General features: G+C 48.3%; 6 protein-coding genes across 6 annotated transcripts; 4 read left to right on the top strand and 2 right to left on the bottom strand.

Moving 5' to 3' along the window:
- Nucleotides 1-67: 67 nt before the first annotated feature.
- On the top strand, nucleotides 68-5,465 carry CNBK1860 (hypothetical protein; the record flags this gene model as incomplete). The annotated part of the gene is made up of 15 exons (XM_767720.1): nucleotides 68-96; nucleotides 143-202; nucleotides 260-505; nucleotides 559-643; nucleotides 695-1,117; nucleotides 1,174-1,453; nucleotides 1,515-1,957; nucleotides 2,010-2,313; nucleotides 2,370-2,513; nucleotides 2,582-2,727; nucleotides 2,792-2,928; nucleotides 2,986-3,081; nucleotides 3,136-4,307; nucleotides 4,369-5,179; nucleotides 5,234-5,465. The coding sequence occupies 15 exons, from the start codon at nucleotides 68-70 to the stop codon at nucleotides 5,463-5,465; spliced, it is 4,608 nt and encodes a 1,535-aa protein (XP_772813.1).
- A 375-nt stretch (nucleotides 5,466-5,840) lies between these two features.
- CNBK1850 (hypothetical protein) lies at nucleotides 5,841-7,944 on the top strand (the record flags this gene model as incomplete). The annotated part of the gene is made up of 9 exons (XM_767719.1): nucleotides 5,841-6,209; nucleotides 6,275-6,462; nucleotides 6,524-6,647; nucleotides 6,705-6,782; nucleotides 6,843-7,184; nucleotides 7,240-7,365; nucleotides 7,427-7,483; nucleotides 7,536-7,726; nucleotides 7,788-7,944. 9 exons carry the CDS (start codon nucleotides 5,841-5,843, stop codon nucleotides 7,942-7,944), a joined length of 1,632 nt encoding a protein of 543 aa, XP_772812.1.
- Nucleotides 7,945-8,106: 162 nt separating this feature from the next.
- On the bottom strand, nucleotides 8,107-11,830 carry CNBK1840 (hypothetical protein; the record flags this gene model as incomplete). The annotated part of the gene is made up of 11 exons (XM_767718.1): nucleotides 8,107-8,217; nucleotides 8,270-8,332; nucleotides 8,384-8,594; nucleotides 8,647-8,700; nucleotides 8,762-9,073; nucleotides 9,124-9,245; nucleotides 9,299-9,388; nucleotides 9,437-9,582; nucleotides 9,645-9,736; nucleotides 9,796-11,291; nucleotides 11,354-11,830. The coding sequence occupies 11 exons, from the start codon at nucleotides 11,828-11,830 to the stop codon at nucleotides 8,107-8,109; spliced, it is 3,174 nt and encodes a 1,057-aa protein (XP_772811.1).
- A 1,584-nt stretch (nucleotides 11,831-13,414) lies between these two features.
- CNBK1830 (hypothetical protein) lies at nucleotides 13,415-15,023 on the top strand (the record flags this gene model as incomplete). Its single annotated transcript, XM_767717.1, has 4 exons — nucleotides 13,415-13,863; nucleotides 13,914-14,026; nucleotides 14,079-14,813; nucleotides 14,866-15,023. 4 exons carry the CDS (start codon nucleotides 13,415-13,417, stop codon nucleotides 15,021-15,023), a joined length of 1,455 nt encoding a protein of 484 aa, XP_772810.1.
- A 560-nt stretch (nucleotides 15,024-15,583) lies between these two features.
- Nucleotides 15,584-17,758, bottom strand: CNBK1820 (hypothetical protein; the record flags this gene model as incomplete). The annotated part of the gene is made up of 2 exons (XM_767716.1): nucleotides 15,584-17,644; nucleotides 17,699-17,758. The coding sequence occupies 2 exons, from the start codon at nucleotides 17,756-17,758 to the stop codon at nucleotides 15,584-15,586; spliced, it is 2,121 nt and encodes a 706-aa protein (XP_772809.1).
- A 3,944-nt stretch (nucleotides 17,759-21,702) lies between these two features.
- CNBK1810 (hypothetical protein) lies at nucleotides 21,703-23,611 on the top strand (the record flags this gene model as incomplete). Its single annotated transcript, XM_767715.1, has 6 exons — nucleotides 21,703-21,987; nucleotides 22,229-22,285; nucleotides 22,332-22,409; nucleotides 22,464-22,746; nucleotides 22,795-23,346; nucleotides 23,400-23,611. 6 exons carry the CDS (start codon nucleotides 21,703-21,705, stop codon nucleotides 23,609-23,611), a joined length of 1,467 nt encoding a protein of 488 aa, XP_772808.1.
- Nucleotides 23,612-23,864: the final 253 nt, after the last annotated feature.

Here is a 23,864-nt window from a genome sequence, read left to right as displayed (position 1 = left end):
AGTCCATATTGTCGACAAAGAACACCTGTACTCACGAGACCATATTCATGGGATAAGGCCTGCACCAATGGGAAACATATCTTCCATGGCCAGGGCGTGGGTAGCTTCTCTTAGAAAACCGAGTGATGCTAAACGTCCTTAGCTCAACGGCGCTGGATTCTTACGTTGCCGAACTTGGCAATGACATCTCATACGATAAGAGGTATGTTCCCGGCTAGCGCACCGACCTATCGACTGACTACTTGGCATTTTACTTCAGTTTGTCGTCCTCACGGTTCCTCAAAACCATCTTGGCTCGCCACAGTTTCGGCCCAATCGTCCTCAAGATATTCATTAAACCCGATGCAGCCATGTCACTTCGGGTCATACAGCGAAGATTGAAGTTGGAGAGGGATATTCTTTCAGAACTTGCGAATGTGAATACATACCAGACGTTTGTGGAGACGGAGAAGGCCGGGTATCTTATCAGGCAATGGATAGGATCGAACTTGTATGACCGTGTCAGGTGAGTGACTTACTGTTCGGATTCGGAGGAATCTTACAGTTGTTGGGATTCAGTCAACAGCCATATCTTGCCAATATAGAGAAGAAGTGGATCGCCTTCCAAATTCTAACCACCCTTCGAGATGCCCGCAATCGCAAGGCTAGTACTTTATTTCACATTTAGCCCATTGCATGCTGAAATTTTGTATAGGTTGCTCACGGCGACATCAAGTCTGAAAACATACTTCTCACTTCCTCCCTCTCTGTCCTTCTAACAGACTTTTCATCCTCCTTCAAACCAACATACCTTCCACTCGACGACCCCTCCGACTTTTCATTTTTCTTCGATACTTCTGGACGACGCACATGCTATATCGCACCCGAACGATTTTACGCCTCTGACTCCAAAGTGGCTGATCGGAAAAGGGCATCCGAGAGTGAAGGTGGGGAATGGTTTGGGAGGAGGGATGGGAAGATTACAGAGGAAATGGATGTCTTTAGTACTGGGTGTGTGTTGGCAGAAATGTGGGCCGATGGGCGGACTGTGTTTAATCTCAGTGAGCTGTATGCGTATCGCGAGGGCGCTTTAAGTTTGAATGGGATGTTGGAAAATATCCATGATGTCGACGTTCGAGTGAGTCACCTTGCTTACATAGTTTGACTGGAGCTCAAAGGGAACGATGCTTTCAGGAAATGATTGCCCAAATGCTATCAAGAGAACCTTCCAAACGACCTTCGTTCGACCATATCCTTTCAAAGTACCGCGAAACCATCTTTCCCGAGTATTTTTACACTTTCCTACAAGATTATATTAACTCACTCAACGAAAAGGCGGAAGCTTCGAGTTTTAGGGATGATGTCGAAGGGGGATTCTTGCAACACTCAGCAGGACAAAGTGGTGCCAAGATTGACAGGTTACTGGATGAATGGGAAGGGATTGCCACTTACCTCGGTGAAGGTCCAACTGATAGTGAGTGTTTATAAGGCGACTGGTCTTTCCGTCAACCCATTTTGCTGACCAAAACGATAAGACGCTCCGGCACTACTCATCCTGAACGTGATCACCTCTTCTGTTCGACACTGTCTATTCCCCTCCTCTCGCCTACACGCCCTCCGCCTATTCCTAAACCTCCTCCCCTACCTCCTTGACGAAGACAAAATCGACCGTATTATACCCTATATCGTCGAGCTCCTCTCCGATGATATGCCGCATGTCCGCGCCGAAGCGTGCAGGACCCTGATTCAGGTCGTCGAGAGCGTCACCTCGGTGACCCCACAGAACGCGACATTCATTCCAGAGTATCTTTTACCACAGATGAAACATTTGACGACAGACAGTGATATCTTCGTAAGGATTACGTATGCGCAGGCTTTGGTCAAGTTGGCGAATGCGGCGATGACAATGTTGGAAATGAGTCAAGCTGCGAAAGATGGTGCGTCAGTTCATGGGACCGAGTCTTCTGGGATTGTCGAGGTGAGTTTGTTGTATACCATCATGAAAAAATATTTACTTCACTAAATATCAGCCCGACTACGATGTGATGGTTCAAGAGATTCAAGCCGCCGTCGAAGAACAAGCTACAACCCTCCTCGTCGACCCTGCGTCCGCTGTCAAGCGCGGAATCCTCTCCTCCATCTCTGATCTATGCCTGTTTTTCGGTCGTCAAAAGTCAAATGAAATCGTGCTCAGCCACATTATGACTTACTTGAACGATAAAGATTGGATGCTCCGGCTGGCGTTCTTTGATAGCATCGTCGGTGTGGGGGCGTTTATAGGTTTAAGAGCTGTAGAGGAATACGTCCTTCCACTCATGTTTCAAGCGTTAGCGGGTGAGTATCCATTTTTGTTGACCGATTTTCAGATTCGCTGATATCACGCGGATTAGACTCTGAAGAAGCTGTAGTGGCGAGGGTGATTGGCTCGCTGACAAGCCTCGCAACTCTCGGCTTACTCGCACGTATGCGACTATGGGATACTTTTTTCGCTGTGAAAGGATTCATGTTTCATCCAAATGTATGGATTCGCCAAGGTTCGTTGGAATATCCTCCTCTGTAACCTTCTATAGTCACTGATGCTGACCGAAAACTGATGGGACAGGCGCGGTGGGTCTCATCGCAGCTGTAGCAAAAAACCTCCCGTCTTCAGATGTATGGTGTATCCTCTACCCTGCGATTAGGCCCATGCTTCACTCGGATGTCAAGGAGATGGAAGAAGCGGCACTAATGTCGGCTCTCTTGCCTCCTGTAAGTACAAACATCTTGTCTATTTGAGCAAAAAATTGTAGACAGAGACTGATGTGTCATACAGCTGGCGAGAAGCACTTTGATAGCTGCAAGGGTTGCAGCGTTGCAAAACACTCCACCTGGCTTTTGGGATATCCCCCCCGCAACGTCATCAACCAAGGTTGATCTTATCAAGTCTCAGAAGTTGGCACAAAATAATCCGTGCGTATTTCATAACTAAACAATATAAGGATATGTTAACGGAAGCGTTGATTACAGACATCGGCTGAGAGATAGCGGTATCTCTGCATTGGATGAGAAAAAGATCGAGGCAATGAAGGAACATATTGTTAAACAAGCACATGCTATCAAAGCGTACGTGACCCCTCTCTTGTTAGTATGCCAGAGTGGCAGCTTATAGTAAGGCAGGCGGGAAGCGACCGATCAGAACCTTCCGCCGGAGGCATCACTTGTCAATTCTAAATCTGTCTCTCTGACCGACTTGGGTGTGACGCCTCAAACTATCTTCATCAGTCCCCGTACGATCGGCGTCGATGCCGCTAAAGTCGAACTCCGACGTTTCCGTCCAGGCCTTGAACCTGAAAGTCGTCGAACGTCGTTTACTACTAATCGAAGCCTTCGTGGTCCTGTCGATAGCCCCTTGGACGAGATTCGCAGGAAACTCGCTGCACTTGAACCGCTCTCAAGACCTGAAACACCTGTCGCAAAGGAAAAAGCGACAACAACGCCGACGACTACAAGTCATACTAGTCAGCCATCTGTGGATACAGGTGCCAGCCCGTCAGAGTCCAACCTGCCGTCGACACTGGATATCACTGCCATGACAAGATCTGGGAAGAAGAAAAAGGTGGATTCAAAAGCTGCTCCAGCAGTGGGAGCATCGCATACCAATGCGGTTGGCACTACCACAATACATGACGAGCCGATCTCGGGTAGAACAACGCCCATTGCTGCCGCTCTCAGTCAAATCACCCTCAGCGGAGCCAACACGCCTAAGGGACAGCCTGCGGCACCGTATACGAGCTCTTATGAAGGGCATGATCCGGGAGTGAGAGCTTTCCTCGAGCAGGTTGATTTAGATAACTACCGAGAACCTCTCCTTGACTTTGGTCCTCGAGTGGGAGCGAACCATCGTAAACGAAATCCGCGAGTCAACAAGGCGTCGTCTTCCTCTTCAGCTTCAACGTCATCGTCGCCAACTAACGTGACCATGATTGCCCACTTGACTCACCATGAAGGGGCGATCACAGGTCTTATCACCTCGCCAGATAGTGTCTTTTTCGCTTCATCTTCGGAAGATGGTCAGGTATTGATCTGGGATGCAGCCCGTCTGGAGAGAAGTGTTACTGCAAAACCCCGCCTGGTATACAAAATGGAAGCACCGATAGTGTCCATGTGTGGGATCGAGAATACACATTGCCTGGCCGTGGCGAGTGACGATGGTCAGGTACATGTTTTGCGAGTACATACAGGCGGAGGTAGTGGAGGGAGTAGTACGAGGTATTCAAAGGTGGAGTGTATCAGGACTTGGAACACCGAGGAGTCTGATGGTCATGTACGGTTTGTCTCGCATATACAAGGTGATTTTTTCCTCTTCATACCTATTGACATATTCGTCAGAGCTAATCGTATTACTTGCAGACTCGACACTGCTTTTACTCACATCGATGTCTGTCATTGCTACTCTTGATATCCGAAGCATGGAAATCAAACAACGTTTCCAGCATCCACCAGAGCTAGGCATCATCACCGCTTACTGCCTATCGACCCACTGGCTCGTACTCGGTACTTCCATTGGGGCGTTGAGTCTTTGGGATCTGCGTTTTGGATTACTTCTCAAGTCTTGGAAAGCCGGCGGAGGTGTTACCAGCTGTCGCATCCACCCGTCAAGGGGTCGTGGCCGATGGATCATGGTTTCGGTATCGCCTACGTGGCCATATGCTCTTCTGGGTCCTTCGACTGATAAGTCAGAGGAGCCTCAGCCTTCGAAACCTATCGTGGAGGTATATGATATCGAAAGCTCTAAATTGGTAGAAGTGTACGAAATAAGGAGTCGTAGATCTAGTAAACCCTCCGAGATTGTTCCCGAACCTATAGAGATCATTCCCAACAAGGCCGCTCTTATCGCAGAACTCGCTCGCTCGACGCCCTCTTTACCTTCGCATATCCCAACTGATGACTTTGACGCGACCAATCCTTTGCCCACGCCGCCCAGTGCCGTACTTGATCTTATGGTCGGACAGGGATGGACTAATTTGGGAAGACCGGAAGAGTCTATATTGATGTCGGTACCGGAGCTAAGGTCTTCTGACAAGAATGGTGAGGGACAAAGTGGGCCCGGATGGATGATTACTGCTGGAGAGGACAGGATAGTGAGATACTGGGATCTAGTAAAAGCTCAAGATGGCTTCGTGGTCTGCGGATCTCAGAAAGAGAAGGACGTCAGTTTCCGGTGAGCCAATGCAGTAGTTGGTCGCTAATTCGTCGCTGATGTATTCGTGATTAGTCGAATGCCCGAAGGTTCATCACCAAGCATGTTTTACACTCTTCCAAATGTCCATCGTCAAGGGCAAGGACCTACTCGGGATAAGGAACGACAACCTCTCCAACCCCACTATGACGCGATATGTAAACTTGGCTCGTTAGAAACCCCCTTCTCAAGCTGCATTATAAGTGCTGATAGAAGTGGTATTATAAAAGTATGGAGAATGGAAGGGATGGCTGGTCCCTTGCGTTAGATGAGTTCTTTGTAAGACTAGACTTCGTCGTCTGTTGTGTACAGCAATATCGCTCATACCTTGCATGGGATACCCTACGTATATGTTGTTTTGTTTAGACTGTAACCTTTTGGTAAGAGGGATATGCATGCACGTTGGTGCATTGTGGAACAGGTTTGGCATTGAATTCTCCAGGACTACGTAAGTGACCCTTTCATATAAATATATGCTTTTAAAGTCCGCCCGCTCGTGACGCGCACTTCATGGTTTCTTTCGTTCCATTATTCTGTTCAGTGCTGCCTTCGTCTTTGCTTTTCAACGTCGGATTCCCACACCCATGAAAATGCAGCCCCGCTAATTAAAGTATCCTGAACCCACAGAAATCAAGCATTCATCATGATCACCACAAACGACACGCCCACTGCCTCCACACCTCTTCTACTACACGCGGCACAAAACCCATCTCACGGGTCCAAGGTATATATTCAGCGATATCGCTCGGGGAAACGGCGATATCCTCTATTCCTATTCCGTCTCGTAATAACTCCAATGGTATTGATCACACTTGTGACGTTACTAGCTTGGGATACCTCACCTCTTGGACATTGTTATATGAAACCCATTTGCCGAGCGTTGAAAGATGGAAATGAAATGGAGGAAATATGGTGGAGAAATCAAGGCCCTTATGCTCCTTACAAGGAATTTGATCACAGTAAAAACCTAGAATATCTGCCAAGAGGCTGTGAAATTGATCAAGTCACCCTGGTGAGTTCTTTATCTCGTCCATATGGCCGAAGGATTCTATTGAAGGGCTCCGTATCTTGCTATAGCTTCATAGGCACACCTCAAGATACCCTACCCCCAATGCAGGGAGATGTATGCTTGGGGCTTTGAACAAGATTCGGAAGAGGGAAGTTGGAGTCCCTCGTCATCATCCCGAATTGTCCTTCATTGACAAGGCAGACCTAGAGTTGAAAGATTGGCAGTTCGGCGGGTTGACGAACCAAGGCAGAAAAGCGTTAGTCATATTACATTATGAAGATTTACTAGGCTTATATCTGATTGATTCACTTACACAGCGCATGGAAATCCGGCGTGCACATAGCCACTGCATACAAATCGTTACTAGACAAGGCGGTTGATGTTTTCACACGTTCGTCAGAAGGAGAAAGGGTGCTTGAGACTTCGAGGTACTGGTTAGAAGTGAGCTGGGGGAAATTGAAGGTTTCAATTCCAATGGTCTGCTGACGTCTTTGGCAGGGATTCCGAAATCATCGTTTCGCCATCAAGAAAAAGTCTGACTTACCGAAAGTCGATGTGATCATACCCGAGGAACCAGTAAGTGACAATCGTTTTTCATTATGAGAAATAACACTTGAAATTAATCTAATGTTTCAGACATTCAACAGTACTCTATCTGTGCATTCATGCCCAGCATTCGAGAGTCTTGACCCTTCACCAGGCTCCATAGCCCAATCAGATCTCTCGCCTCTCCTCTCATCGGCCATCGACCGATTGAACACCGCCCTTCGCCCCAGGCCCAAGCTCGATGCTGACGACGTAGCCTGTTTGGCAGACATGTGTGGCTACGACAGCCAGTCCAGGGGCACGGAGTGGAAACGGTGGTCAAAATGGTGTGGGCTGTTCACGAAGGACGAATGGGAAGTGCTGGGACATGGAAAAGATTTGAAGAGGTACTATGAGGTCGGGCAAGGGAGCGATTACGGGCCTACAATGGGCGTAAGTCACTACGAATTTCATTGGGAATATCACTTACCCAAGCACTTGGCATCAGGCTGGTTACATTAACGAAATTATTGCTCGTTTGACTGATTCTGCCCCTCAAGATAACACATGCACGAATCGCACCCTAGACGCTGATGAGGATACTTTTCCCAGAGGAGGGGAACGCTTCTTTGTTGTACGTTAGCCATTGAAATCTAGCTATCCTATCTGCATCTCCGCTCACTAGTTGCTGGCAGGATTTTGGGCATGATAACGAAATGCTAGAAGTCATGGCGGCTGCAGGCGTCCTCAAAGTGGGTTGTTATGCCGTGCCAACCCTATCCCATACTGATATGCTCCTTTTAGCAATCTAGACCTTTGACGACAACTGCAGTCCCTGCTCGCCGAACGTTCGTTCTTTCCGAAATCGTCCCATTCGGTGCCCGCCTGATCTTCGAAAGGGTCTCCTGTGACACGGGCTACTGGGAACCTGGGTCAGGAACTGCTCCCGAAGGAGGAAAAGAGGGTATCAAGAAATATGTCAGGATCTTGCTCAAGTGAGTTCAATACCCGACATAAAAAATAAGATGAAAATGATATGGCTGATCAGATGAATAGCGACAAGGTCCAAACGGTAGCCCATATTGCATGCGAGCAATCCGCTTTTGCTGAGCATGGCCTATGCGAGGTGGATGCCTTTGTCGAAAGTCAGCAATTTGCGACAACAAACGTTTCTTGGGATATTTGCTACAACAGTTCTCACGAGGAGGAATAACAGACTGCAAGTAATGCATAATGTATGATTAAGTAGCCGATGACGGTCTCGTAATGATTATGATAGTATGCTATGCTATGCTATGAATTTGATGATTTATCTATATATACAATTTGAAGTCGTTGCAATTCGTGGCAAAACATGGGAAGGTAGATAAATATCCTAATGAGATGATGGCAATGTAATAAGATTGGATTTTGATTGGAGGGTTACGAGCGTCGACTCGGCTACACGTAGAAAAGATTCTGGCATGCCGGCGATACTGGCAGCTTTCTGTAAAAGATTTATCAGCAGAAGTTTCTTCCAGCCTGACCGCTAGCCTTACAATAGCATGAGAATCGTAATTTATACCCGGTCGTAGCTTGTAAGAATAAGAAAAAGCGCCATCCTGTTTCAACATCAGAGGCAAGCCCGTTTTGAAGATTGAAATACTACTTACCGCCTCATTTACATCCGTGCACCAAAAAGCAATCCCACTTCTTCCCTTTATCACCTCTCCTTCAGCCCTTTTTGGATCGTATCCTAGCATTTGTCCCAGTTCGTGATAATGAGTGGCGAACAATGTCCGGCACTTGATGTTCTCGAGGATATAGTCAAGTGTGGCATACGCTATTGAGACACCTGCCTGTAACGTAGTACCGCGTCCAATCCTGCACCATCATTTTCAGTAGAAGTACGAATACCATCCTAAGAATCGCGTACTCATCCATGATAACGAGGGATCTCTCAGTGGCATGGCGCAAGATCCCTGCAGTTCTATTTCGACACATGATCAACAAGCTCCAGCGCCAAGGCTCAAATTTAAATAAACACTTACTCAACCATTTCAAGCATAAACGTGCTCCGATCCCTCCATAGATCATCTCTAGCTCCCACTCTGCTGAAAACCCGATCCACGATTCCCATCTTCACGTATTCAGCAGGAACGAAGCTTCCGCTCTGGGCAAGTATTGCTATGACTGCAGTTTGTCGAAGAAGGGTCGACTTTCCTCCCTGGTTGGGGCCGGTGATGACATGCAAATGGGTATCAGAAGCCATGTGAGTACTGTTTGGGGTGAAATTGCGAGAAGCAGACAGCAAAGAAGATTCAACGGAAGGATGTCTACCATTAATGATCTGTAGCTCCGTACTAAAATCCGATTTGAGTATTGTTGTCGATGGCCTATGAAATTCACTTACGAATTGTCCAGTATTGGCCTGACCCAGTTCATCTCAACTGCATTCTGAGCAAAGCTCAGGCTCAAATCCAGCTCATCAACTAATTCGGAATTTTGCTGGATCGCGTCCGATTGCTCTACCACCTATTGGGCTCTGTTAGTTCAAAACAAAAGTAATGAGAGTGGGATAGAGATACCATATTTTGAAGTTCCCGAGCAGCTCGCCTTTGAGCAGCGCCTAGATATTCCATCATGATCTCAATTCTCGTACCCAGTTCCGCAAGCGGCTAAGAGGAATATCAGTCCAACATCATTCGGATTAAGGTATTACTCACCGCGTAGGCAAAGTATGCTGTTTTACCAGTCATGCTTCCTATACGCTCCAGAGATCTCGCTTTCGCCACCTTTTCAGCATCTTTTGCTGACATTTGAATGTGATAGCTGAATCTGTGGTTCTTCTCAATAGTCAGAGTAGGCGTATCTGAAAGACGTTAACATGTAATATATCTAGATAACCCTGGAGCAATTCTTGGAAATACTCACCATACTTCTTGATTAGGCTTGCTTGTAACTTTTGGGCTTCGGCTTTCAAAGCACTCAGTTCGTCATGTCGAAGTTGGAGCGCAGGCGAGAACCTAACAGCAATCGTTATTACGATATTTGTCTGCATTTGAAACAACTTTTTTGGCCTTACTGAGGACGAATCCACCACTCTGACATCTCTCTCTCATCCCTCTCCCGCTTGATCCTCTGCTTTTCGTCTGCTTCACTTTCTTTAGATGATGCCTGACTTGTAAGCAGCGCATCACCAGCTTCTTGCTCATCAATGATACTCTTATCATCGCCGGATCTGAACATGATGGCAGATTCTTCCACAGAGGATTCGATTTTGGAGGCGATTCTGTCAAGATCACGAAACGAGTCCACGAATTCCTGCAGCCTTGTGATGCCTTCCGATTTCCGTATCGCTTTCTCGTTATTTCGGCCAACTTCGATTTTGATCTCTTCCTTGATAGTCTCCAATATTCTCTGAGCACCCCTTATCCACCTTCCAACGTCCCATATATCACGTCCAGTGCCTCTTTGGCCTCTAAACCGCTGAATGATCCGCATGATATCCCCCAGCTCTTTCAGCTCGTGCCGAAGTTCAGTTTTAAGATCCTCTCTATCCATAAAGGCTTGTACCAGCGCCAAGCGGGAGTTGATTATATGGGGAGATGTCGAAGGAGCTGTGAGAGTGCGTATAAGTAGTCGATGGCCGGAAGATGTTATAGTCTTGGATACCACTGAGAGAAGCGTACCCTTGGCAGACAAGGGAGATGAATTAGTTTGTGTCTCGCCCGTAGCAATTAATCCCCCTGGCCTAAAAGCATGGCGTATCTCGAGAGCTTGGAGGGTTGCAGCATCGATTTGCATGAAGGCCGAATTGGATTGCTTGTGAGGTCGACGAAGTGCTGGCATCGACTCTCGCAAAGCATACTGGAGATGGTGTTGGAGGAGCGCAGCAGCATTCTCTTCCGGTGTGGTAGGGTGTAAAGTTGGTGATGAGGCAGATGTGTAGAGTGGAGGCGGACGACAGGGGTCGGCAAAGGACACTCTGACGCCTAGTACTCGAAGTAGCGCGAGCAGCTCTTCAACCTGAGAGGCATCTTTCCGCTTCATTTCCGAATAGTTATAATGTTCTCGCCACAGTTCGTAGAGCGAATTATCTAGAACAACTTCACGGGGAGTAATTCGAGCGAGCTCATCTTCCATCTGTGAGACAGTCGTATCCTTAGTGAAAAATTCTCCAGTGGAAGCATCTGTGTAAGCGAGAGATAGTTCCTGACCATTCTGGCCCTCATTGCCTACAGCGATGGCGAGCAAGTATCGACTCTGATCTGCATCCACCCACGACTCATCGACCATAGTCCCCGGCGTAACGACTCTGTACACCCTACGTTCCTTTGGTCCGGAGCCTGCGGTGAGCTTTTTGCCAGTATGGGCAACGGCTCCTTCTGTATCATACTCCTCCACGAGCACAACGGTGTGTCCCAAGTCTTGAACAAGCATCTTGAGATATTTGTCCAGTGCATGTACCGGAAAACCAGCGAATGGGTATGACCTCTTAGCCTCGTTCGCGCCGTATTTCTTTTCTGCAAGGGACAGCGAAAGGATGGAAGCCAAATACCGAGCGGGTTCAAAATATGACTATTACATACCGTTGGGAGTCAATCGATCCGGAGCAAGGCCATATCAGATGTCGAGCTTACCTCATAGAACTTTCCCACTCTCGTGAGCAAAATGCAATCTGGAAACCTCTTCCAATTGAGATATACCTCATGAGCCAAAGGAGTATCTGGGATAACACCCTGTCGTATGGCATCCTGAAGAAGTTCCAATTCTGCCTTTGAACAGGGAATTACTGGGCTCCTGGCGCCATCGCTACGCGCTTTGGCTGCCCTGACCGTTTTGGGGGATTTCGAACGGTTGGGAGGCACGTCTCTTTCATCCCATGCTTCCAATGGCTTCTGTGGCAAGCCGTTCGATCCCAGCTTCGTCGCTGGCAAATCTGATAGTCTAGCCTTTGTCTTGATGAGCTTAGGTTTGGGTTTGACAGAGGTCGCCGTTGTCACCTTGTCAAATGACCGAGCTGTAGTCACCAAAGCATGTGATCTAATTGCCCGAGGCTGAGTGACCGGCAAGCATCGGAGATGGCGATACAGCCCCCAGCGTATCTTTGGGACCATTGAGTCAAGAGTTCGTGCCAGTGGTTACTTTCTCGAGTATCCAAACTGCCTGATTTGGATGATGCATGCATTTGTTGACGGACGGACGGACGGCTCTGTTGGCAAAAGACGGAGTCGACGAAGGCGGCGCGACGAGGACAAAAATGGGGGCGTCATGACTTGGGAATAAAAGAAGGCATAACGTAAGCGAGACTCGATCATTGCATTATCACTGCTGGGAATTAAATTCTTATTATTTACGTCCGTCACACTGGCAAATGATGATAGATCCATGATAGTAAATTAAAATCGGCACGGGAAGGGACATTCCTGATCAGAGTGTAATCGTCCATTTCCTCCGATGAAAGCAGATGAGAAATAAAGGGCAGGAGGAAGATAAATGACGACGCTCCGGCAGCGAAAAAGCGTGAGACATGGGACATCCACCATGGGCGACCATCGTGGACCAGATTAGTCTACTAGTAACTATAGAGCGATAGAGTTGTCTACAGTCTACACTACCGTACGTAAGACAATTGATTAAGGTAAGTATGTGGTGAGTTTGAACAATGGTATTCGTTGTAACGCATTTTGCCAGGTTTTTTTGTGATGCGGCATTGTTTGTTATTGGGGGGCATGGTGGTCGATGGTTTGATGCTGATAGTCTTTTGCACTTCAGCTGTGCTTGGTAGAAAGTTGGCAGTGCTTTAGGCCGCGCGGGCTTTCGAGTTAGTTGCTGCTTGTTGGATGAGACCATGAGCGGTGAAGGGTATATAAATAATGGGCGGTAGAAGAAGAAAAGAAGAAACTACAGGAACCCGGTCCTTTGCACCCGCTTCCATTTCCCGGCGCACAGGATCCTACCAAATGTTCGGAAGGGGTATCTTAGGAAGGTGGATGTCGCATGGAACAGCGGCTAGTTGAAGCATAGAAATGACGGATGAGGCTTCGGGGGCTGACGAATGAAGAGTCGTGGAATATGGAGTGCGTTTTCAGGGTCCGGGATTTCGTGTTGTCGTAAGTCCCAAGAAGGTCTGACTTGCCGGTGCGACAAGCGACCACGCAAAACAACAGTCCATATTTTCTCAAGCATACTTATATCCAGGTTGCATCCTCCACCCCCCTATACACTCTCTCATCTCCCCCCTCCCCCTGCCCGCCTCTCGTCGCTTCGAGGCTTCGAAGCGTCTCAGGTGAGTGTTTGTCCCACTTCCGAATTTTGTGACCAATTCTTTCGAGCGACTCCCCAGCACTTGTTTGCCCAACTACCGAGTGTACTCTGCGCTGACATCTCCGTTACCTTCTGTATTATCCCTTTTTGCCTGTGCTTACTCCGCAACGTTTCGCATACCTCCCCAGCAAGCGAACACTAGAATAACTGCGGAGACACCGCATTGGGCGAAAAATACCCTTTCAAGTCTCGACCATACCTCGACGTCAACATTTGTGTAGCGCTATAACTAGCACCACAGTTCCTAATTTCCATTCATTCCAGCTGGCCTCTCTCTTTCTGGGGTTTTCCGATCTGTTCTCCTTCTGGGTTTAGACATCCATTCGTCGCTTTTCCAGCTATTGTCTACCATTTCCAGTGCACTTTTCGCCAACATGTCTTCATCGGCCGCAGCCACTTCTGCCGCTGCTTCGTCTGCAGTTGCTTCTTCCGCGATTGCTTCTTCAGCAGCTACCTCTTCAGAAGCATCAACAGCAGCATCATCAGCAGCAGCATCGTCAGCAGTAGCATCATCAGCAGCAGCATCGTCAGCAGCAGCATCGTCAACAGCAACATCATCAGCAGCAACTTCGGCCGTTTCTAGCGCTTCCAGCTCGGCTTCTAGCTCGGCTTCTGTCTCGAGTAGCTCGTCCAGTTCTATTGCGACTTCTTCATCGACTTCTGAATCCGTAGTGAACAGCCCAAGCAGCTCAGGTTCTCGCCAAATTAGTGGTGGAGCCATTGGCGGTATCGTGGTTGGGATTATAGGAGGGCTAGTAGTTATCGGATTGTTATGGACTTGGTGGAGGTCGAGAAAAACTCGGGGCGAAAAAGTACCTCCCCCGTGAGTCTTTCTACCGGTTGCCCACCGTCCAATAGCTCACATGTATCTAGGCCTAAAAGAGAAATGTCCTATAATATCGACTCAAGTCAGAGACGCCCTTCTATGATGGGTACGCCATATAACTCGTTTTCTCATCATCGTAGAGCGAGTACGCGCGCTTCTCGTGAGTATTGCACAGAACATTGAAGTGGAAGTTATGCTCACGATATCTTTAGTGCTGGCTCCTCCACCACCTTCGTCTATTTACTATCATTCTCGCCATCAATCCTCCAACCAGATATCACCTCTGGTAACACCTAACACCATCCCATCCCACGATGCTTCTCCTCCCATGGCTGCGTCTGGATCATCGCACTCTCCAAATGAATCACCTTCGTTCCCTCCTGCGGATACTAACAGTTCAGCTCCTCAAGGAAACATGCCTGGCGAAAAGCCTTTTCTAACGCCCATCAATACTGGCGTAGGCACCAGTGAAGAGTCAGAAGTGCAACCTAGCCGGGCAAAGTCACCAGAACGCCCAAAGGGCCGTTCTCCTTCGGCCTTTGCGATCCACCAGGAGCCATATGAAGCCGGTCCTTCCATTGAATCACAAACCCCTCGTGACTCACCTCACAATTCTCCCCGCGCGTCGCTCAACAGTCTCCCTAACAACGCCAGAGGATCATCCATGACTTCTCTCCGAGCTTCGGCCATAGGCCACCGTCCAACTTCGATGAACTCTCTCGGTTCTAGCAAGTATCTCCATTTCGGCCCCGCCGGTGGTGCGCCTCATCAGGGAAGGCCCGTTGCGTTGGAGATGCCAAAGTTGCTTGGTGCTAGGCCGGACATGAATGGAGACTTTTTCAGTTCCGTGGGTGTGCAGAAATTGCAAGAGAGTCAGAGTTTTGGCTTGGGCCTGGATGAGATGGGTAGGATGCGAAGACCTTCCAGCAGACCATTTAATTCGTACAGTAAGTTTTAGAGCATCAGGAATGAAATTTTCCTTACTGACTGGTTAAACAGTGGACCTCACGCCATCGCCTACCCATTCCACGTTCCCGCGGTCTGCTACGGACCGACAAATGACTCCCAGGCAGTTAGAAGCTGGACAGAAAAGGGCGCGGACTAGTGGCATCCAGAATAACCGCTCAGTGCTGGAGGGCAATGAGCTGGAAGAGTAATAGAACGGAATATTTGTATCGGACATTTGGAATAAGGGCACGCACACAGAGGGTAAGCTCATAGGAAGATATAGTCTCTCACATTTATTTGGTCACGGACTTTTCATATACCATTGATACTTATTGTCCCACATGTGAAACCCTCGTAGTCTGTTAATTATTGTTACCTGTAGTAGTCAAATATCTGTTAGATGATTGTAGACCCACTGCGAGGTGCACATACTTATGGGATGTAAGCCTATTATCGATCAATCACTCATTACTATGTTAGATAACGATGGTCTTCGCGATTCAATTTACTACTGGTACAACTTTGCATAATCACTTTCTGATATCCGAATGTGCTTTTTTCCTGTTAATAGATGTATTTGAAAATGCTAATCGACACTTGCTAAAATGATTGTTGACAACTACAAAGACCTCATGTTAATTTGCCTGATGAGTGTGAATCGTGTCCTATGCTATTTTGAAAAAGGAAGAGATAAATACAAAGCTCCTGAGGTTGAACTGAAACTTTTTTTTTCGATTGCTACACGGTGACAGTAGAACCTCGTCACTTTTCACGCCTTCACAGTTCTATCCCTCCCTCTCCTCTCCTCCACCTGTGGCTCCTCGTCGGTCGAGTCCATCCTCAACACCTTCTCTCTTCGACTCCTTCCTCTTCTGAGCTCATAGCCCGCCTTCTCACCTTCGCTAGCATCCGCATCGTACGAAATCTTTCGTCCATGCCTCGAATGACTTCCTCTGACCTTTGACATCTCCCTAGCCCTTGAACGGCGACCGTCGCTACGTCCACGACTTCGACTCCTGCTTGGACTGGGATTGCGCACACGGCTACCACGTACGCGGCTGCGTGATTTGCTTTTTGACCAATCCGAATCTATGTCTAGTTCCTGTTCTCGCTCACGAATGAGCTTGCGCTCCAGAGCACCGTTCTCGGCACCGATAGGATTGGCAATGTCCATCGGTAGGCTTCGGACCATCGCCTGGATAGGAGATTGGTTGGGATCTGACGGCTGGCGCGCAGCAGGCAAAGGTGTGACGAAAGAGATCTGGTCTTGCGATTGGGAGCTGGAAGAAGATGAAGATTCCTGGCGAGGAGGGCAAGGGCCGGCGGTGGCGGAGCGGCTAGCAGGTGGAGTAGGGGATTCAGATCGCTTTGAGGGTACAAAGACAGAAGCGATCGATAGAGGCGCAAATGAGCGGATGTAGTTGGAAAGATTCCAGATGGCTTGAGCTGTGTTGGCCAACGGTCGAAGAGGTGACGGTGTCTGAGCTCCCTTTTCTTCCTCGGCAGTCTTCCCCTGCAAATCTCCCCACCCGGTTCCCCTGCCTTGACGCTGAGAGCCGGAGACAACAGCTGACAGCCTGTGTCGGGCAAAGGATGAGCTGCCCGAAGCACTCTGCTCGTCTGTCATGAAGTCAACATTCTCCCCAGCATCAGTCAAAGGTTCCATCAAATCCGAAAGAGAAATGGTCGAAAGTGTGGGTGTTGCCCCCCCAGGTTGGTTCATGACCGCCACCCGCGAGACTTCAGCCTGAGATGGACTGGCTTGCATCAATGCCAAGCCTTCAGGATCGCTGATAGGAGCAGCGGTGGACGATGCATGTGAAGGAACTGAAAGTGCTTTGTAGACAGTGCCAGATCCAGAGGGGGCGTTTGCCAATGTTTGAATATCGCTCAGACCCCGCAACGTGCTAAAGCCTGCAAGAGCGGATCCCAATCTCCCTTGGGGGGTGGTACCCATCTTGCCTTCCTCAACCCATTCCATTCGCTCTTGAGTAGGAGTAAGCATATCCGCCTGCGATCGGGAGATGCTGTCTAAAGTCGTATCTTTGGGCGAACGCTTGACCTCATTCAACCAGCTTACAATGTCATCGCGAGAACGAGAACCGATTGAGGTTGCAATGATGTGTGCTACAGGACTGGCAGGTTTTGCCCCAAGCGGATGACTGTGAGAAGGAACAAGTGACGGTCTGCTGTGGTAGCTGCTGGGCTCATAGCCAAGGTTGGTGGATAATCGGCGAGGAACTGGCGCCTTGGGAAGTCTTAAGGTATCATCCGTAGTTTTCGATAACCTTTTCTTTAGGATGGCGGATTCGCGGTAAAGATAATCGACGCCATCTGCTACCTCATTGTCACTGCTTTCCGAATTGGAGCAGAACACGGAGTCAGATACTATTGGTGTATTATTACCCGTGGTCTTTGACAGCTTGCCGAAACCTTTTGGCCGTGCGCCTGCGCCAACAGGGGTAGGACCCAAATTTGGAGACCTGTGAGAATTCATCCCCAACACTTGGCCGCTGCTCTTTCTCACAAACTGCAAGGTCTCCTGAGTCTGAGTCTGCCGTCTGGATCCCGAACGCTTTACCGCAGGCTCAGCGAGCTCAGCGGGGAAAGAATATGCGCGTCGATCTCGGAGGCTCATTTTGGCTTGAGGTTCTTCAAAGACGTCCGTAGGAATAAGTGATGGCCGGTCAGATCTCGCCTCGACCCGTGATGCAGAGAAAAAACCGGCCGGGACTGGCGCAGTGATATCGACGTGATTGTTTGGGCTGCCGCTAGGCTGCGAATCTTCAAGGCGACAGGCATCGCTGCAATAAGTGTCTCGTGGATTGTTCTATGGCGAAGTTAGCATGATCATCTCATATGCTTTTTTTTCTAAGGCACTTACCAATTGTTTAGAGCAAGCCAAACACCAAGCAATGTTCATACCCATATCAATCATGGTCATTTTGAGCGACGTTATGAAGGGCCAAGAGTGGCTGTAGATGTGGAAGGGTAAAGAAAACGGAGTTGGGACAAGTCAAATGAGAAGAGAGTTGTCCGCGGAAGTTAGTGGGGAGAGTCGAAAAGACCTGATAAATGGAGACGAAGGTGCGAGTAAGGTGCGTTTACAGGAATGATTGACAAGAAAGGGGCGGCAAAAACGTGAGAAAGTCAGCTTTCTGAAGATATATACAATGGCAACAGTGTTGAGCAGGCCAAACTCCCAACGTCAACCTCATATAATTGCGACAGAAGATCCGACGCTGTGCCCTTCGTCACTCTACAGTGGAATGATTTCCGGAGTAAAGGTACCCCATTGGATTGCGTCAGATTGACCAGATCCGATGTCATGACATTCCCAAAGATGGCGTATGCCAACGTCGAGAAGCTCTGAGCCTACTGAAAGCAGTGGCAGGCAGAACAGGAGCTCGGTGCAGAACACGCGCAAAGGCAAAAACACGAGACGCCAAGCACGCTGGGGAAACCCGGCAAAATGTCCAGCCCAAAGGAGGGGCGACAACGTGTTCCTGGCTCGAAAATGTCTCGGGGAGAAGAAGGATCGTGCAAAATGGCGCATAAAAGGAAATGCCAAATAAAAAAGTGTATCACACCAACTCACCTACACCAGGCTGCAATATTCTCGCCTATGATCCTGCGCTGATCCATACGTTTCAGTCCGTTGTCCAAAAACGCGCCTAGATCGTGACAGCAAGTTCACACTCGGTGAGGTACGAATAGAGTTCCGGAAAGACGTTGTTTCTGAGCGAGGTTGCGCTCAGAGGGCAATGTGGTAATGAGGCAAGAAGGATGAGGCTAAAGAAGGCAACAGTCAGTCGGGCGTCCTGCGTGTAGGATGGAATGGTAGGTGACGAAGAAACGACGGGCCAGGCAAAGACTCTAACATGTATGAGCCATGGACTATGGACCACGCCAGGGCAACCGCAGGGGAGCCGCCCTTTTCTGATTCAGGAGCAGTGCGCACGAGCCCGTTCAAAAGCCACACATACACAGTGTACCCACAGACATGACACGCCACACCAGAAAAAACCGATCACGCTCACTCACAAATGGCAGATAATTCAACGACCTGGCGCCGCTGCGTGTCCTTGTCTGACGATTTTGACCTCCTTGATGCCAAAATTGAATGCTGATATCGAATATATATATGTGAGAGACTTGAGGCTGTTCTCCAGAGAGAAAAAAGTTACCCAGTTGGAGGTGAGTAACCCAGCGGGGATCTCTTGACGTTTTATCAACTAAAGGTTGACGGGATCTTCTTCCACTAACCTTTTTTTTAGACCAGAGAACTCCGTTTCCGCAATTTGCAGTGTTGTATCGCAGATTGCAGTTAGTTCCGGACTGATCCGCGCAGATCGATTAGATCACAAAGGTTGACAGGATTTTGGCGTGATTCGGTGGCTTGGGCTTTTGAAGAGGTAAACAGATAGATTCGTCGTAACTGGCGGATAATTGACAGGTTGACGACGACGTGGAATTTTTATTGAAACGAGCGATGAAGCGAGCAAAGTCGAGAAGCGGCCGATGTTGCGCGTTGCGTGGTGTTAATAAAGAAAAAGGGGACAACGAAGTAGGAATGACGCGATGGCGGTGAAGAACACCTGGGGAAAACTGGGGACCCCGTGGGTGAAACGCGTGAAAGTAACAGTCGAGCCTGAGGAGGATGGACGATTTTGAAGAAGTGCTATGCAGTCGTCCAAAGAGCGATTCGCTGCGGTAGGGATGGAGAGTGAAGTGTGAGGGGTATATGGAGAGCGTGTGTAGAGGAGATCTGGATATATGATATATGTATGTATATGAGATGCGTCACCGAGATGAAGATTTATAAGGACAGGAGACAGGAGTGCTATGACGGGGGTGGTTTGTAGCGGGCGTTTGTAGCGGGCGTCACGCAATTGACGATTCTAGACTTTTGCGCTCTTCTTGTCTGTTATCTGCGTTTGACTTCGGTCGAACTGCGCTTCGAACAGGATAATGGTTTTTTCTTTGCAGCGCTAATGCACTGGAGAACGGTATAATAGATCGTGTGCCGGCACGGACAATGATGGTGCAAAGTAAGGGGGATGTCGCAAGAAATCGGCGGTTGTCGCTAGAAAAGAGACATCATGATGATGTTGCGTTGCTGTAACAAGCTCGAGCTCGGAATAACTAGGATGCCCTGTTATGGATGGTGTATATGGGAATTACAGGAAGGAACAATTCTCGGCTCTCTTTTTGTTGGCTGCCCTTGTCTAGAACGAACAAATAATGGGGGTATACAGAGAGTATGATGTCGAGTCGTTGGTAACTGATGTCTGTCCTGATCCTTCTTCGTTCCAGTCGTTGCTCTGGCACTTATTAACTGCTGAAAAAACTGGAGAGTCCTTTATATTATCAGTTCGTCTGAACGTTCAACGGAATGAAGAGTATGAGGGTCTTATTTACCTCAGCTTCAATGTAAAATATATGCTCGTCGATATCCTATTGTCGTCGAGGGTGGCAATATTTATAGAAGTGGAAGTGATTGTGGTGATAGCTACCTCTCCTCTGTATACAGGAATTACAATTTATTTACCGAGTTGAAAAAAGAATCTCATGCCCCACACAGTTCTCTATATTTGACTCATTCTGCGTTAAGTATATCGTCCTTCCTTCTGCCTTTCCATAATAATGCCCGATCTGGTTCTGAGTACCTTCTGTAACAACTCTTTCATCGCAAAGAAGCGCCGTGGTCGGGTAAAGTAGAAAATAACGAAAATGTCCGTCATCACCAAAAGCTTCTTCTCTCTTTGCTCTGCGGCCTGCAAAGCGCATGGTGCGGCACACCAGCTCACGTGCCCAGGCTCATTCTGCCGAATAGGTCTACGTACTATGAGATGTACGACAAAAAAACCCTGATACAGTTGTCAATGGAAGGCAGCTGCCAAGTGCGTTGATTCGCCTGGTGGCCAATGGCGACTACTCAAGTGGGGCACATGACCACGACGATAGGTACTGAATAATTGATTAAGCTTTCTTTCATTTATGTCGCGTCGCCTAATTCGGCCTTTCGTAACGTAATGTATGGGCTCATCATGGATATAACTTCCGGTCTTCCGGGCCGTGTTTTCACTGGAATCAGGCTGAGATTTCGTTCTTTTCACCTTCTGGAATATTCGAGACATGCACTGGTCAGAACCCAGTATTGCATTGATTGTACCATTCGTTGCTCTCCTTCACCAGTTACAGGGAAGGAACTAGATGCTTCAATTCATTTTAAGCTTGACCAGTAGCGAAGGGTTACTACTCGATACAACCAGCAGCAATCGCTTCCTTTTCCACCAATTCATCAAGTTTATTACGTCCTTGTAAGATTTCATAAATATAAGGAAGGTCACGCATCGATTTTTGGAAAAATCGACAATTTAGCTGTGACACACCCAAATGGAATCCGCAGCTGACGTAAAAAATATTGTAATGGAGAAACTCCAGAAAGACGCAAGACGCAAGAAATGTCAGGCAAGAATCGATTTTAAAGAGATGGGGAAAACGGTGCTGGGCAGAAGCAGGCAACGTAGAAGTTAATAACGTTCGTTTGGCTGAATGTAACTAACACTTATTTTGGTCCGCCGGAAGAGTGATACGAAGCAGCAGAGCACAGCAACGGCGGCCAGCAGCGCAGAAGCAGAACAAGTTGTTAATAAGTTCGTTGGTGTCACCATCCGTCAAGTCACGTCATTTGTTTCCCGTCGTTCGTACGCCCGCCGGGGTTTTGTTGCTGTGCTTCATCATCATCGACCCCCATCTCCCACCATTTGCTACTGCAATAATCTGCATGCATGACGAGTCCCGAATGATCCCACCTCGGCCATAACTCATGTCATTCGATTTTCTGTTCTTTCCTCCTCACCCATACTATCGCAATCCACCATAATGCACCTATCGACACTCTTTCTCCTGCCGCTAGCATTCGCCGCACCTGCCCAAAAAACAGCCAAAGATATACCGGAACTCTCCGTCTCTCAGTGGGCTTCGATCCAGGAATCATTCGGTGACAACCTCGGCAACTTTGCAGCTTGGTCATGGAACAAGGCTGAGAATATCGTGGGGGATCTTGGAGCTCATAAGGATGCTGGAGATGACAAGACAGAGTTGACAATCTGGCAAAGGCTTAAGGAAGATCCTCACAGTTTCAGTCGACTGGTCAAGATCATCGAGGTGAGTATATGGATATAGAAAAGTAGCCGCAGCCAAGGGGCAAGTGGCACTTTCGTAGATAGAGGCAAGACTTGTTCCGTACAAAGCCTGTTTAACGTAGGTCGAGGGCGAGGCTGAAGTGAATGGAGGTCGTTGAGAAACTTCTTTCTCGTGAAATAAGATGGCGGAAAAGTCCTGCATATGCCCAGGGGTTCTTAGCAGAACAAAGTATGAGAGCGCCTAGCTAATGCTCTATATGTAGTTTGAAGGCAAAGCGATCGAGTATCTTGACAACAAGGATCTGCAGATCACTTTCTTTGTAAGGATAATTTCAATTTTCTACACGCCTAATTAACCTATTACAGGCACCCAACAATGACGCTTTGAAACCACCCCACCATCATCACCACGACGACGACGATGACGATGATGGTCTTGACGCGGTAAGCTGTCAAAATAACTCGTTTTTGCGTATAACTGTCTAATATCTAGTATAGTTGGCACAAGCCCCCTCTCTCGCTGCTATTTCTGCCGCTCTCGAGAGCGAGCCTTCCCTCGTTGGCGGAGATGATGACGATGACGACGAGGAGAAGAAGCGCAGGAAGGAAATCTTCCGCAAGATCATCGGCAAAGTGCTTGCCTACCACGGTTTACCCAAGGCCTACACTGTCCAGCAACTGAGTCAGAACTCGACAATGGAGACGGCATTGAAGGCAGAGGATGGCAGCTACGCAGGCTTACACAGGCGAGTCAGAATTGAAAAGTGTCTGGTACCCCCCTGTGCGTAGGCTGTCCTTATAATATGATAAGCGTTGACGAAGATCACAGCTGTCAAGCTCAACTTCTATGCCAAGATTGTTGCGGCGGATCGCAAATCTGGTAATGGTTATCTCCATGCTCTCGACCACCCTCTTATCCCTCCAGCCTCTATCCTTGACGAGCTGTTCCTCTTTCCGGACAGCTTTTCGACTTTGACCTCTAGTGTCCAGAAAGTTCACCTTGCCCATGCTTTGGATTTCGGCATCGAGCATGACGAGGACCACAAGAACAAGGTTCATGGGACCCCCCTTGCTACTCTTTTTGCGCCCACCAACGGTGCTTTCCGCCGTTTACCTCCCAAGCTCAAGTTCTTCCTTTTCAGTCCTTTTGGCGAGAAGGCCTTGATCAAGCTCTTGGCTTACCATTACATCCCCCACACTTTGCTCTTGTCTGAGACTCTACACGTCGAGAAACATGAAGACAAAGATGAAGTTATTGAGCAGTTTATCTTTACGGACGGCGATGATCCCAGCTTCCACAAGGAGTTTAAGATTGAAACTGCCCTTCCTAACGCCACCCTAGCGATTGAGATTGATAAGACCAAGCTCTTGCCTGTAGAAGGTAAGTAGCTGTGCAAGGTCTGAATTTGTTGGGCTAACTTTCGACGACACTAGGGGCCGTCACAACAAGAATCAAGGTCAACGGCGAGCTTGTGCAGGTTATTGACGTGCCTGCTCGTAATGGAGCCTTCCACATCATCCCGAAACTTCTCGTCCCGCCTCACAAGCACCATCATCACCACCACCATGATGACAAACAGTTTACTGGCGACGATTCTTGGGAGAATTGGGAGCAGTGGCTTCCTCAGTGGGCCAACGAGGCTTGAACCAGTTGTGTGCAATGAAGTATAATAATTCCTTAAAATGTGTAATTAGTTGCTATGGAATGGATGTATAGCGTCGTAGCCGATTGAAATTGCCTGTATGATGCCATTCAATCGAGGGTTTCGTGCAGAAGAACGAAAGTGAAGTGAATTATTTAGAATGATGGATTAATTGAATGATGAATTGAATGTTTGTAGCAAGGAGGGCGGACGTGGCCGCCTGAGAATCGTTGCCGAACGACCGAGTCGGAGTCGA

The sequence above is a fragment of the Cryptococcus neoformans genome, chromosome 11, assembly GCF_000149385.1.
Source record: "Cryptococcus neoformans var. neoformans B-3501A chromosome 11, whole genome shotgun sequence".
NCBI classification, from domain to species: domain Eukaryota; kingdom Fungi; phylum Basidiomycota; class Tremellomycetes; order Tremellales; family Cryptococcaceae; genus Cryptococcus; species Cryptococcus deneoformans.
Note: the sequence above shows the minus strand (reverse complement) of the source record. Positions and strands in the feature narration are given on the sequence as shown.